The 14,697-nt window shown below is 37.9% G+C and overlaps 3 protein-coding genes across 3 annotated transcripts; 1 reads left to right on the top strand and 2 right to left on the bottom strand.

Moving 5' to 3' along the window:
- Positions 1-1,232: 1,232 nt before the first annotated feature.
- LOC108841868 (protein argonaute 9) lies at positions 1,233-6,980 on the bottom strand. The gene is made up of 22 exons (XM_018614646.2): positions 6,832-6,980; positions 5,871-6,083; positions 5,573-5,778; positions 5,271-5,489; positions 5,047-5,183; positions 4,854-4,951; positions 4,666-4,763; positions 4,406-4,568; positions 4,202-4,318; positions 4,016-4,123; positions 3,868-3,930; positions 3,670-3,783; positions 3,417-3,585; positions 3,222-3,337; positions 2,993-3,130; positions 2,767-2,909; positions 2,548-2,677; positions 2,341-2,452; positions 2,175-2,248; positions 1,968-2,062; positions 1,846-1,877; positions 1,233-1,647 (listed from the first exon to the last, which is right to left on the bottom strand). The coding sequence occupies exons 2-22, from the start codon at positions 6,078-6,080 to the stop codon at positions 1,466-1,468; spliced, it is 2,724 nt and encodes a 907-aa protein (XP_018470148.2). The 5' UTR covers positions 6,081-6,083; positions 6,832-6,980; the 3' UTR covers positions 1,233-1,465.
- A 1,507-nt stretch (positions 6,981-8,487) lies between these two features.
- Positions 8,488-10,424, top strand: LOC108841224 (uncharacterized). The gene is made up of 6 exons (XM_018614005.2): positions 8,488-8,643; positions 8,890-9,086; positions 9,158-9,238; positions 9,502-9,729; positions 9,816-9,890; positions 9,971-10,424. The coding sequence occupies exons 1-6, from the start codon at positions 8,529-8,531 to the stop codon at positions 10,223-10,225; spliced, it is 951 nt and encodes a 316-aa protein (XP_018469507.2). The 5' UTR covers positions 8,488-8,528; the 3' UTR covers positions 10,226-10,424.
- A 2,854-nt stretch (positions 10,425-13,278) lies between these two features.
- On the bottom strand, positions 13,279-14,302 carry LOC108841023 (NDR1/HIN1-like protein 13). The gene has a single exon (XM_018613813.2). It carries the CDS (start codon positions 14,187-14,189, stop codon positions 13,296-13,298), a length of 894 nt encoding a protein of 297 aa, XP_018469315.1. The 5' UTR covers positions 14,190-14,302; the 3' UTR covers positions 13,279-13,295.
- Positions 14,303-14,697: the final 395 nt, after the last annotated feature.

Here is a 14,697-nt window from a genome sequence, read left to right as displayed (position 1 = left end):
TTTACATATTGCATCCGTTTTCAGGTATTTGGACCAAGTGATGCTGTTGGATTTTTTCAGAAACTCTTTAAGGTAACCACTCTCAAGCTAGTCAAGTCGCTTTGTTCTTCTATGCACACTCTTTAGCTAGATAGACAAAAGTTTTTTGGGTAGCCATGTGACCTAATGTTCAGAACTATGTGCTTACAAGTAAAGAGCAATGAGAGATTACTAAGAGCTGTGATTTTGCAGGAAGGCTTGCCTGTAAGCACAGTTAGTTGCCGTCTTGTCAAGGAAGCTGTGAAAGAACGTCGTTGCAAAGACAATTATTGCACAGCAATCGTGATTGTCTTCAAACGCGGATGACGAAAAGAAAAGCCTGTGGGAGAATCTGTTTTTCTTTTTCTTTTTGGTTTTGGCTTTGTTTGAAGTGTTATAAACCTTTTTTTTTAACGGTCAATGGATCGGTGACCACCACTAGAGATCTCTGTTTTGATAATGTAAAATTTCTTCATTGTTCAATTTGCATTCCCCTTTTGACTGATGATACTAAAATAGTTCAGACTTTTATTTAGTTATACTACATTTTTTTTTATTTTTTTTGTAGACTTTGTCTTCTTGTTGCTTGTTTCATATTGGCGTATAAATTTTGTCTTCTTGTTGCTTGTTTCATATTGGCGTATCTTGTATCTTTCTGTCGAGCACAACTCTTAAACCTAGGTCCAAATGGAAGAAAACATCCCATATGTCTAAAGTATATTTTGAATACTTCAGAAACGTCACTTTTGATAGAAACATTTTTAAAATCTTTGCTTCCGTTGCAAGTTTAAATTTTTCCAGTTGATAAAGACTACCAAGCTTGGGACAAAGTGGAGAGTGAGTTAACGAGCTTTGGTTGGGCCATTGAACCGGTTCGAAATTTTAGGTCCATGAGAGTGATCTTTGAAGCTTGTTCTGAGGAAGCAAGTGCAGCATTACTCAGCCCCTCTCTGTTCGCTTCCCTCGCACCTTTCCCTTATAATATTGTGCAGACAATGGCCTGTTTTGAATACTGAAGCCTAGAACATGTCTCTGTACTACGGAACCAAGTGGGCACCTGTTTCTTTTTTCATTTGGCTTAGTTCCTACTTTTGCAGTCGTTTTACATTTCTGTTTGTTTCAGTTTCAAACTTTTGTATGAACCTTACACTACACGTTATGCAATAAACTCAGCGTAAAAAAAAAGGACTACCACGGTTAAACAGTAAAACCGCTAAAAACAACAATAGAGTCTTAAAAGATAGATAAAATATCCTCACAACCAACACCCATCAAAAGATTCAAAACACACAGACGAACATAAAAAGTATCGAGACAAAAGGACCGATGCAAAACAACGTGGAAGCATCGGCAGAAGAGCCTACAGGGCGTTTAAAAGTTTGGTTGGTATACGATCTCATAAGCAAAAGAAAAAGATAGAAGCCGTGGTGGACTGGACTTGGTTGCTTCAGCAGAAGAACATGGAACTCGCAACGTCCGGGTTCAGCTTTGGCATGGGCGGCACAGGGACTGCTCCGGATGTAGTGATCCCGCCATGGCTCGATGAAGTCTCAGACAAGGACATGTCCTCAAACTTCATTACACTTCCCATCTGTGCAGCCGCCAAATGAGCATAGCAAATCGGTGCAACTGCAGAAAAGACACAAGGAAAAAACTTGAGATGTTTGCACGAAAGAAGAATGAAGTAAAATCAGTTGTAACATTCTCACTAATACTAGATCGATCATAAAGTTTAAAACACAACTATGGATGAGCAGCAGACAGCAATTACGACATGCCAAGGATCTGAACTATCAGCAGCAATCGAGAAAAGATATAAGAACTTACCAACTGAGATGGCAGTGGTGCTCCTCTGGTAGCTACAAGTATCAAAGCAGACAAGTTAAGTATACACCACAAACAAATTTTTCATTCAGATAAAGAGCTAGAAAGTGTGATCTAGTGCTTACACATAGGATAAAGAATGCACAAGCTCCTGGAGGTCATCAGTGGTAAACTTGATCTCGTCGTACAGCACATGGTAATGAGTTGGCCTTGTTGTTCCCTAATACATTGAATATCAAAAGAAAAAGTGTCAAGCATTCCTTCAATACCATTATGTAATTGATCAGAGGACTTTCGCTACAAAGGAAAACTGATGGTGGCATGTTACTTACAATCATTCCAGCATGGGCGCAGAGGTAGAAGTCGTTGTTGCGAGGGTGGCAGATCTTGCTGTCAATGATTGTCCCTGCAAGTCAAATTGGGAACAAGTTCAGCTCATTATGACAACAACAATAACCAAAAGAAAATCATATCCTCAGGGGTCAACTGTATTTTTACCTGGAGGAACATTGTCAGGGCCCTTATCCTGGAAGAACTTGGTGTGGTGGTTCTTCTGGGCAATGATCACCGTAAACTTGGGGTTCCATGTCTCATCAAGAAACTTGCATGCCTATTAGTGTAAAATCCAAAAGAAAATCAGCTCCATAAATGTCTAATAAATAAAACGTATGTGGATCACTGAGGCTCAAAAACCATTATCTCTACCTGCATCATCTGGTCCAACTCGATGTTCAGAACCTGGTTAAACTGTGACTCACTCACACCATCCCTGAAAATGATGATGTGGTCTGGTTTCCTCTTCTGGGAGCTGGCGTAAAAGTCGACCAAGAGCTCCCTGAAAAAGAGTAACACAATCCCTAGTTACATTTCTGCCATGTCACGAGCAGCTAATAATAATACATCACAACAAACCAAGAAACTGACCTGAAAATTCCCTCGTCAACGAGCTTCTCTTCTTTGTTCGGGACGAGCTTGAAGAGATTGTCAATCATCTCCACTTTACGAGACTGTGTGCGCACACATGCCCTATACTTGGAGATGAGTGGCCATTGCCTGGAGCTCACAACCTACAAACAAACATATCAAGTTACTAGAGATCATATAGAAGAGTAAAGCATGGATGAGAATTAGAAGACAAGACTAAAGTTACCGCAGCAACTGATGGGATATCAGACTGGCCAGGGGAACCATGGGAAACATCCATCCCGACAATGATTGTGGGAACTTGCGTAACTGCAGGCATTGCCTGTGAGCGCTCCATGGCTAGCAGAGAGTTTAACCCACCCAGCTACATAAACAAAATAGAGAAATCAGTTCATATGCTGTATAATCTTATCTTAAATTATAACCGACTGAAATTTCCAAGTTTAAGAGATCACCTTCGCATTAATCTTGAGGAGAACGTTGGTGAGGTACTGATCATTGATTCTGGGGGTGGGAGCAATGCACTGGGTCACGATTCCGAGTTCAGAAAGATTCTTCTTCTTCCAAGGACCTGAAAAAACACAAGATGACTATGTGAATCAAGAATGCGATGCCACTTAGTCTTATATAATGGTAGAGAATGCTTTTACCATAGATGTGAGAGTTCTTCCTTTCTGCGAGGATGCAGAGAAGGAACTTAGGCTTCCCTGGGAGCTTGGATTGGATCTGCTCGAACATCTTCTCAACTCTGACATGTGGTGGCGCATTCCTGAACTGAGCATTTTCTTGGAAGACCACTTCGTAAGGAGGCTCCACGTTCTAAAGGAAGAGAACAAAACAAGGGAAGAGAATTAGTAACGGAGTTTAAATATAGTAATCAATATGATATGTAAGAAATCTTACGATTCCTTTCATGTTTCCGCAGCGAATCAAGTCCGGAATGAGCCTGTTAGTATCACAGCGTGCGGAGAAGTTCACAACAGCCCATCTGGTGACAGTGGTTGGCTCAACCAGTCTCTGAAAGAAAAAAAAAGTTCAGTTAGTATCATAGGTTGAAACATTAATCAACAGAGGGAAAAAGAAAAAGAATTGTCTATCCACCTTATTATTGAAGTTCCAGCGCCCATTGCGAGGTTGAAAGTCCTCTCCATTGCCAACTCTCAGCTATAAGGAAGCAAAGAAAAGATCAGTTTAACAATTCGTACAGAAAAAAAAAGATACAACACAAGCAAAGAAAAGGGGAAATCACCTTTGGTGCTGGTAAGATGCGCCCTTCCACTTGGGTGAAGTTAGAGCCAATGCTGACACCACTTTCTCGCAACACCAAGTCAGCATTGTAATTGCTGTTCTTCAGACCCTGCAAGATGGAACAGAACATTAATCAAAATTTGACAAAAAATAAATCTCAAAGGAAAATGGAGAGTAGTAAACCTACAGTTGTTAGGGAATTCATCCTCTCAGGTGGTTTTTGCCTAGACTTTTCAACAAGGGAAGCCCTCTGAAGATTGGTAAGCGACTTTGTGTAACGCTGAAGACTCACAAGCTCACAGTGCTGAAACAGAAAAAAAACCCAACAAGTGAACTGTCATAAACCGTACAAGCATAACCAAGAAGAAACAACAATGAACTATAAAGTTACCTCAATGGGGATGTAAGTAGGGCGCTTTGGTTTACCAACGTTGATGCAAGGGAAGTCACCTGAATACTTCAGTGGGACATTACGGAACTCGGTGAAGTACTCATACACAGTTGTCTGAGTCTCCACAATTTCCCCCTTCTCGTTCTTGGAGTTCCGAGTAAACCTGTATATCAATCAAAAGAGAGATATGTTAAAGAAAGAACTCAAAAGTCATTTTCAACATGTAAGGGAAAAAAAAATACTTGAAAGCAAAGACATACAATTGATCTTTGCAGGGATTGTCACTAAGTCCACTTATCTTGTACTCTCGGTTTGAGGGAGCAACCTTAACCCTGAGGTTCTTGAGCGCACGTCCAGCCTGATGACAAGAGAAAAAAAAAATCAGATACTTCTCAAAAGATGCAAAGAAATCTGTGAAATTAAACAGCACAGGAAGAAGACGTTGTACCTTCTTCCAGTCAACAGAGTATGGGTCTTTCACATTCAGGTTTGCCAGAAGGAACTCAATAACAGGGCCAGGTTGAACTACCATCGTAGTTGAAGTGTCTACAGAATCAAGAAACCAAAGTGTTAAATACCCAAAATGTCACAAAGAAAAAGTCCAAAACACATTAAATTCAAAAAAAAGAAAAAAAGCTTACCGATGTTCAAGGACAAGCCTCCCTGAGTGGTTCTGAAACTGGAATGGAACCCTCTCACGCCAATAACACCTGCACCGATTGGTACAAAGTTCTGAGCGTCGTTGTGGAAGAACGACTGGCGAACAAGAAGACATCCTCTGCAAACAAACACAATTTACAAGGTGCAGCATTAAATACAAAGTATAAAATAAAATAAAATAAAAGATTTAAAGAAAGATACTTACTGCCTAGCTGCACTCTGGCGCAGAATGACATCAAGCACTCTGATGGCATCTTGAAGGCTGTCGGTTTCTTTTCCTTGGAGAGCAGCTCCAATAGCGTGCATGGGAATCTTCGCCGCATAGCTTATCTCCACCATGAACTTCTTGGATTGGTTGGGCCTCCTTGTTCTTTTCTTGTCAGCGTCATTGCCTTCACTTGGGCTACCATTTCCAGTGTTGTTTCTGCAAAATAAAAGGAGTAATTATAATCAAATCACAAGAAAACAGTGTACAGTATAAATAAAATTAGTTGGAACATCACGAACCTGCTGGAGGGTGCGTCTTCAAGAACGACAGAGAAGTCAAGTTTGTTGCTGGGAAGAGGACCAACAGTGAAGAGAGTCTTCTCGCCATCGTAAGCAAAGTACTTGGAGCCCAAGTCAGTCTGATAGGTCTGCTGAACCTTGTCGAGAATCTTCCTGCCGATTCCCTTAGCCTCCACTGGACGGCCATCTTCGTACGTTATAGCAACCTGCATCATAAGAGCATGAATATCAAAGCATAACGAAGCAAGGTATGCAAAAGGACAAGCACAATAAAACAGTGATGCAAATGAATCATTACGCTGTAGTGGAAGAAGTGGCCGTTTGCGTTGTTGAAGTTGACTTTGAAGTGGTTGGTGAGAAGAGGAATCCTCTGTCCCTTGGACCCACTGCCACGCCGGGCCATCGGAAGAATCATGCTCTTCTTGACGGGGTCAAGCTCAGGGACGAGGTTGGAAGGAAGGACAGGTGGAGGCGGTGGTAGTAGCGCTTTATCTTCATCGGAACCCATTATCTGCAAGGACAAAAAAAAACAAGACGGTTCAGAAACAAACAAGACAACATCCTTACGATAATGGATAAAGCAACAAATATCATCATCTCCGCAAAGCAAAAGCAGTTAAACCATACTATATCTGTCACGAATTTTCAAAAAGAAAAATTTTTTAAAAAAAATGTAAGATCCACGGATGGAACAGAGTGGTAGAGATGAATACACATCACACAAACAAGACTTGAGCCTTTTTTTTTTCCGAAAATACAAAACAAAACCCATTTTAGCGTCGTAGCTTGGCTAGACGACAAGTGAAAAAAGAGAAGAAAACCAAAAACCCATAAGAAAGATGAGCAAAAGCTTTGAACTTTGACGAGATTAAGACACCAGAAGTCATCATAAAAGCGGAATCAACATATAAAGCTTGAGAATAAATAAGAGATCTACTACAACGTTGCAGATGAAGATAAATATAGAAACCCACGAAAAAACCCTCTTGAAGAGAAACCCATACGAAAGATGAACAAAAGCTTTAAACTTACGCAGATTCTAGAGATCTAAGTTCACACTAAGGTATCGTGACAAAAACCCTAAAAAAAACCCACACCGAAAAAAAAAAAACCACAACTTTAGAGTGGTTCACAACTTCATAAGAAAAAGAAGACTGAGAAGCCCAGACAAGCGGAATCGTAAAAAGAAAAAAAAAACAAGAAATCGAAGGGCTTAAAAAGACAGTACGATTTTTTTTTACTAAGAAAAGAAAGTATACCTGCTGCTAAGGATGAGGGGATCTCGGAGAAGAAGACGAGACAGACGACGGAGAAGAAACCCTAGGAGGGCTACGGAGAGAGAGGGAGAGAGAGGGAGAGAGAGAGAGGATTTCTGCGGGGAAGAGAGTGGTTTACTACGAAAGAAAGCCTGTGGCGCTTCTCTCCTACGCTTCTTTGTTATAAAGAAGCAGACGCAAAAGAAGTAATAATATGGGTCCCATCTTTTTGATTTTATTTATTTTCTGGCCCCTACATTCCTGGATTATTATTTTATTCTTTTCTTTTCCTTGTCCTATCGATTTCATATCCCGTCTCTCTCTCCTCTTCTCACGTGTTTTACTTTTCTGTTATTAAGAAACCGAAAAGTTAAATAACTTTAGAAAAAATTATGTATATAAAACAAATATAAGATTCCTAGGCTATAGGTCAATTTGAAACAATGTAGCATTATTCTCGTTAATTAGATTAACGTGTGAGATGAGTCTAGTATTATTGGTTTAGCTTCTGTTGCCGGTGAACCATGCATATAACATTGTCAAATACTACATTATCATCTTTGTATAAGAGTTAATCTTCTCGCGGAAGTATTTATTTGCTCCACTTTCGTTTCATATACCTTTTGTAGTCTTCTTTTATGGTTATGGTTTTAAATTAGGGATAGTATCCTTCTCATCTTCCATATTGCATCTGTTGGAAGTTTTAATTACTCTCATTTATGAAAAGCTTTAAGCCATGACGCGCATTTATATCCCATATCTACAACATGTTATGTTACCATAGGGAGGTGATAAACTATAAATGAACAAACGGTGTCACAACATCTCGAATTTGATTAGTTACATATTGGCATCACTTTATTTTGAAAATTCAAACTTGGTCAGATCAGACGTGAACCAAGTTTAGTAAGGTCGTTTTGTACGTAATTTCTCAAATATAGAGTATAATATAATAGTAGTAGTAAAAAACAAAATATGAAATGCTGACGTAGGCCGTGCAGGATAAAACGAGGGGACGTGTTTGTAGCGAATGTGCAGTGGTCTTTGTCATCTTGTGTGACCGTTTCGTTGCCTTTCCTATGTTCTTCTCTCTCTCCTATAAATGAAAAGCAACTACATATTTGCCATGTATTTAAATAACTTCTCCTCTTAATTTCTTTTCTTTTAAAATTTTATTCAGAACTTACCATTAACTTATTCAAACCCACTTTATTTCCCCTTTGGTGATAACATTATTCACACTCATAATTTACCTACAACTTTTCGTTTCGCACATTATTCGGCAAAACCAAATGTGAAGTTCTGAAATTTTGATGACAGCTCATATTCTTTCTTTCTTTTTCAATTAAAAAACGCAACTAAAAGCACGCCCAAATTTGAAACTTTCACAAAGAAAAATAATTTGCTTTTTTTTTTAATCTCGTTTTTGAAATTCAAATAAAGCTAAAGGTTAGAAGTGCAATTACCGCGGCTCAACTCCCCCTAACCACAGTAACAAAATAGCGTAAACATTTTACGCACACGTGAAAAGAAACTAAAAAATCCGAGTTAAAAATATTAGCTGTCAAGCGACGACGTCGTATCGATTAACTTTCCCGCCATCTTTCTCTATCTCTCTCTCACCCTCGTCTCCTTCTCTCAGGAAACCCTAGTTCACAGAAACCCTAGACCGGAATTGCTCGTTTTCTTCGTCTGTGAGGATGGCATCGTTAAGCTGGAAGCACCACACGCTAATCCAGACTCTGATTTCGCGAGGCCCTCTCAAGGAGAAAGAGTTTCATTCAATCTTCACCGGCGTCACCGGCAGAAACCCAGGTCCGTCTCTCTCTGATATCCGTTTCGTATGAATCTGTAATTAACTTTCGTGGGTTTGCGCCGAATAAAAATCTCTACTTTACCCAATTTGATCAGAACGCTGTTTAGCAATCGGACGTAGTTGTGGCACATTGTTTTTCTGTGTATTGATTGATGTTGAATGAGTTGGCACATTGAATCCTTATGTTAGTGTCGAATGTTAAAAGGAACTTTTTTTTCTTTTTCTTAATTGGGTTTGGTTGGCAGGAGATGCTAAGAAGATATTTGACAAGTACCTTCTCGAGATAAACAAAGAGCTTTCTTATGTTCACTTTGAGCTGAGGGCTTGTAGAGATCAGTATGATGGCCATGTTTGTTACGGTGTCGTCAACACTGTTTCTGATGATCAGTCCAAACTCGGGACTAAATACTCTGTTCCTCAGATTGCATTCTTCAAAGGCATTGTAAGTCGCACATTGTCTTTCTCTCTTTCTTGCTATGTGTGTGCACTGTGATGATTGTGGGTTTGTGACAGATAGAAGCAATCGCACAGGATGAAGCTGCCCAAGGCTGCATATCGGGCTTTGATGCCCTCAATATCCGATTGGAGAACCAGGTCTGTCATCGTCCCTGACTTCATACAACTGTTTCTTCCATATCTAATTTTCAATCAACTGATCATTGCTGACTTTTAAAGCTGCTACTATCTTACAGATTCACTTGAAAGCATTCTCTTGTCTTTGAGATTTAGTCTGAAACGATTACTAACTTTGTCGCTTGTAGGCTTGTTGATCAAATATCCATGCACTCTGAGTTATATTCTTGTTGTTGATTGAGATAAAGTGTTACGGTTGACAGATCTTGTGTTTAATATCTCAGGTACCAAGTGAAGCCAGCAGCAGTCAACAGCAAGTCCCTCCTGCATTCAAGAACTTTTCAATGTCACAAAAGGACAAAACCCTCGAAGAACTTGTGAAGGACAACTGGCTATGCCGCACAAGAGACGGTAACATTGGACTTGGTATAAGATCTCTTCTTGACCTCCGCAGTTGGTTCCGGAACAATGGTGTTCCTTCTTGCGAGGTTTGCAATGAAGCTGGAGTGAAGGTCTGCATTCTCACATTAGTGATTATGGTTTATATTAGCCTGCTGATTTGTTATCTGATGCTTTGTTTTCTGACGCTCGTTTCCAGGCGGATTTGTGTTCAAATGAAGGTTGTACGGTCCGGATACACAAGTACTGCCTCAAAAACTTGTTGTCTCAAAGGGTACACACACACATTAAACCCCAATGGATTTGAGTTTGATATCAATAGTATGTAACTTTCTGATCACATAAAATTTGCAGGATGATAAAGTTTGTTCTGGCTGCGGAAAGCCATGGCCTTTGGGTAGAGTTACAAAAGAAGAAGCTGTTGAAGCAGCAGTGAATGATGATGAGGAGGAGGAAACCGATGCTCAGGCAACAGCCTTAAGATCCAAGAAAAGAAAAAATAGGAGCCACAGAGACTCGGCTGAAAACGTTTCTTCTCAAGCTTCTTTAGCCTCGAGTAGTGGTATCACTAGGAGAAGAGTGACTCGTAGCGCTGCACACTTGAGTTAAACGTTTCATGACTGAGGTTTTAGGGCATAGATGTAATATTTTGATGCTTGTTTCTTTGTCTAAACATCATTGGCGATTTGGTCTGGTCTAATGTTTTCCTCTTATGGAACACAGTAACGGAGTTAAACTCTGTAGCTGCCTACAACAATTTTTTTTTTTCCATCAAGGATTTTATAATAATAATCAAACGGGCCGAGCCCAGAAATTACAAAGTCTCAAACCAAAAGGTACAAAGCTTAAAGCCCAAACCAGAGCTTACAAGACTAAACCAAACGGGCCTACGCCCCATACCAAACGGAACCAGACGGGTTCAAGTAGGCCCACGCGTCAAGGAGGCCCAATCGCGTTTGCTATCTTCACCTCGGGACTCCACTCGTCCGATCTGCCTCGACTTGACCGCCTCCTCTACGAACCGCCGCCGTCTCCACCCCATCTCAACTTGTAACGTCGGAGCTCGAAATACCGGCGAACCTCCAACCGAAACCATCTCTTAGCTTCCACGCTTTTCTTTACTTAGGAGAGCCTCATCGATCTCTTCAACTGCTCATCCATCTCCGCACAACCGCGAGCCGTATAACCACAAGCGAAGCCACAATCCCGATCCAAGAACGGACCACAAACCCTAACCGACAAATGAAAATAGAGATACTAAGGACCAGCGGCGTAAGACTATGGAAGCCTTCACTCTCTGGGAACAAGAGCCGGCGATCGAGAAGCTGAAGAAGCTTCCTCCTCCCGGTAACCAGAGCCGGCGGCGACGGAGCTAGTAAAGCCTCCGTCTCCCGGAAAAAAACCCTAAAGACGACGAACATATTTCTCCACGCCTCGTCTTCCACATGACCGCGTCGTCACTCCATCCACAGAACCACCACTGTCGGTGTACTTCCCGAGTAAACGGCGACAGTTAAGCCTGAGACAGAGCTTCGATAAGACCGTAATGACAAGGAGACGAAGAAGAGGAGGGCGACTAGACAAAATCAGAAGGATGAAGGTCTCCGGCAACGGCACGGACGCTAACGCGCCGGCCGTACGCCGGAACCAAAAACAGATCTACTTTCTCTCTCTGGAACTGTCTGCTGTAGCTGCTTACAACATATTTAAATGATTTTTTTAAAATGATTTTGTTTATACTAAAATTAACCTCCGAAAGTAATTTTTTATTTATTAATGATAAAATGTTTTAATTACTTTAATGAATTAATGCCTAACAAGGTGTTTTCCCTTAAATACAGACATAACATTTATAAATACATATATTATCAATCAAAGATTATTAGAATAAATTATTGTTCATGCATTCTAAATATTTAAATAATAAAATAACAATAAATTCTCTATATGTAAAAGTCTTTTTTCATGATAAATATTTTTTACTAAGTGTTTGGCCCGCTGATGCGGACGTAAATAATTTATAGTTATTTATTAATATACTCATTACTAAATAAAGTTTATAATGAAAAATTATTATTTATGTTTTCATCTAAACAATTTATGTCTTGTAAATTTGTTTGTACACTAAAATATATTTAGAAATTATCCTTTCTTTTAATTTTAAAATTTATTCCTTTTTCAATTATATAAAAATTTAAAAATTTACTTGATTAATATTTAGTTATAAGTTTTGTTATATATAATATTTTATGTCTTGTAAATTTATTTGTACATTAATATATATCTAGAAATTATATTTTTATTTTTAAAATTATTTCCTTTTCAATTATATAAAAATTAAAAAGTTTACTTTATTAATATTTAGTTATGTGTTTTGTTATCTAAAATATTTTTTATCTTTTAAATTTATTTGTACACTAAAGTATATTTATAAATTATCTTTTTATTTTCAAATTTATTTCCTTTTCAATTATATAAAAATTAAAAAATTTACTTGATTAATATTTAGTTTTGTGGTTTGTGTTTTTTTTTTAATTTTTAACTCTTTTCGACAATTTTGTTTTTTTTTTAATTTTTAACTCTTTCTTTTAATTTTAACTCTTTTATTATAAGATTTTTGTAGAAAACAACACAATATGTATAAGAACTATTTTTATTTTAATATATTTTTATATTTTATATAATTCTTAATATTATTAGTTTTAATAATTTATCTAATCAAAAGAATTAAAATTCGTTTTCTTTATTTTGTGGCTAATTTATGTGTTCTATTCATTAAGAATATAAATTATATTAACCACTCTAACTTTTTATTTGAAAAAATATTTCTAGATTTTGGATAATCCCTTATCATTATTAATTTTAGTCATTTATCTAATCAAATAATTAAAATTCATTTTATTTTATGGGTAATTATATTTTTATTTATTAAATGTATAAACGATATTAACCACTTTAACTTTCAACGTGAGAGTTCTGTTGCGAAAAATTACTTCGCAAATAATAGTATAGATTACAATAATAAACTTCAAAACACTTATAAGTTTGAGATATTTAGTAATAAACCAGATATCAAATTCTTTACATATGACAAAAAAAATTGTGTAGTAAAATTATCTTTACGCGTAAAATAAATTTGAAAATATTTATATTTACATAAAACTATATGTAACATATGAATTTATCTTTTTATTTTTTGATATAAGATTAGTTTTGGATAACAGAATTTAAACTGTTTGTATATAATGATAATTACCAATATAAAAAAAATTGTTTCTAATATATGGTTAATTATACGTTAATAAATATAATTATTCACTAAAGTTAATAAAGACTATAATTAGATAATGATAATTATTAAATCAATAAAATTAGTTTTCAATTTATGGTTAGTTATATTCATTAACGGTAAATAAATATTTTAGCTGCTTAAAGATAAAAAATCATTTCACAGGCAATAGTATAGATTTTAAGTAATGTTGATTTAAAATAAGTAATTGCATATTAAATCTTTTGATTAGTTTCCTTTTCCAGATTTATAATCCGAACCAAATAAATCTTTCATTTCAGAAATATAAAATTCCAATTTTTATTCATACAAATAATTAATAATATCAATCACACAAACAAAACAATAATAATGCGAAATTGACGAAAATCCGAGTAGCTTTCTCACAAATCACAAGAGGGTTAAGTCGTCTGTAACGCAATTTTCGGTTATCACAGTTGCCGATGACGTCAGTTTGTCCACTGTTATTTTGCAGTCCACCGTAACGGCCATCCTCCACATGGTCACGGCGCTACTAACCTTAAACTTAAACGGCGCTTTAATCCTCAAATCAAACGGCACTATTCCTTTCTTCTCGGATTCCTCCAAATCTTCCCGCATCGAGCTCGATAACTTGATCCTTGACCCCGTTAACGTCGTCACCGTCATCGTTACGTTACCCGCCGGCTGGTCAAACGCCGTGAACTCTCCTTCACCTAGTTTGATCCCGTCGTAGAAAATCTCCGCCGCGCTTCCTCCGCCGACGTATATCACACCGAGTTTCTCGTTAACGTCCTTAGCCCTCAGCTTGATTGTTATCAGTGGAGAGACCGGAGACTCTGACGACGTCAGATTGACTCCGTCGACCGAGACTTCACTCACGGAGAACGTAGGCTTATGCGGTCGGAAAACGAGGAAGAAGATCCCCACAAGGACCACCGCGAGGGTGACAAGAACGACCAAAGCAGCGAGGGAGTAGCAGCAGCAACGGCGACAAGCCGATCGGTTAGGCTTCCGGCGAGAGAGAACCTCGTAAAGGCTAGCATTCTCCGGCGGAGGAACACGGTAAATCTGTTCTTTAGGGATTTGGATGAGATATGTTCCAGGTGCTGGTGGTGGTCTCTGAGAGTCGACGGAGAAGCGGCTAGCGTCTGTGAACCCGCCGGAGCTTCTAGGAGACCCTGGGATGCTGTCGACGTTAGTGTCAATGGATAGATGTCTTGTTCTTGTTCTGCGAATGTTTTTGTCGGTCATGAATGCAACAGTTTTCGTGGGGGGTGGCTGGGTGCTACCATCGCCGGCCATTTTCTTGACCAAGATCTAATAGAGAATGAATATTTGAGCTGTGAGAAATTTCTCTGAGAGTAATATTTATCAAAATTCAAATCATTTTTGAAATTGTGAAGTGATTTGCAATGAATATTATTTAGGCTTATATGTTAGGAAAATATGAATCGGTATTTTACGATTTATGGTAATATCAAGTAGTTTGACCACTAGTCAGTAGTCACAAATTAGAGAAACGAAAATGGATGGAAAGTAGATATTAGTCAAACGAAAATCTTAGCGAGTAAGGCTAAAAACTTTTATAAATTAGTTTAGAATCATCTTCTACAACTGGCACATGATTTTTTATCATGAAATGATGTTGTAAGCTTGTTTTGATATCAGTAAAATTATTTAGCTAGCAAGCAAAAAAAAAAAACTAGAATTGTGATAAAATGGAATCAGTTGTAAGTAATAAGAGAAGAAAATGAATTGAAATGTTTTGTTTCATGTGTAATAGATCATTTATATAAGATTACAATAGCTT

The sequence above is a fragment of the Raphanus sativus genome, chromosome 2 (genome assembly GCF_000801105.2).
Source record: "Raphanus sativus cultivar WK10039 chromosome 2, ASM80110v3, whole genome shotgun sequence".
Taxonomy (NCBI): Eukaryota; Viridiplantae; Streptophyta; class Magnoliopsida; order Brassicales; family Brassicaceae; genus Raphanus; species Raphanus sativus.
Note: the sequence above shows the minus strand (reverse complement) of the source record. Positions and strands in the feature narration are given on the sequence as shown.

Excerpts from the sequence above, each read along its gene's own strand:
- LOC108841023 (XM_018613813.2), bottom strand. The coding sequence starts at position 14,189 with ATGGCCGGCGATGGTAGCACCCAGCCACCCCCCACGAAAACTGTTGCA.
- LOC108841224 (XM_018614005.2), top strand. The coding sequence starts at position 8,529 with ATGGCATCGTTAAGCTGGAAGCACCACACGCTAATCCAGACTCTGATT. Across the intron at positions 9,239-9,501 it reads ATATCCGATTGGAGAACCAG|GTACCAAGTGAAGCCAGCAG; the intron begins GTCTGTCATCGT and ends TTAATATCTCAG. Across the intron at positions 9,730-9,815 it reads GCAATGAAGCTGGAGTGAAG|GCGGATTTGTGTTCAAATGA; the intron begins GTCTGCATTCTC and ends GCTCGTTTCCAG.
- LOC108841868 (XM_018614646.2), bottom strand. The coding sequence starts at position 6,080 with ATGGGTTCCGATGAAGATAAAGCGCTACTACCACCGCCTCCACCTGTC. Across the intron at positions 3,931-4,015 it reads GCATCTTACCAGCACCAAAG|CTGAGAGTTGGCAATGGAGA; the intron begins GTGATTTCCCCT and ends GCTTCCTTATAG. Across the intron at positions 2,063-2,174 it reads GCGCCCATGCTGGAATGATT|GGAACAACAAGGCCAACTCA; the intron begins GTAAGTAACATG and ends TCAATGTATTAG.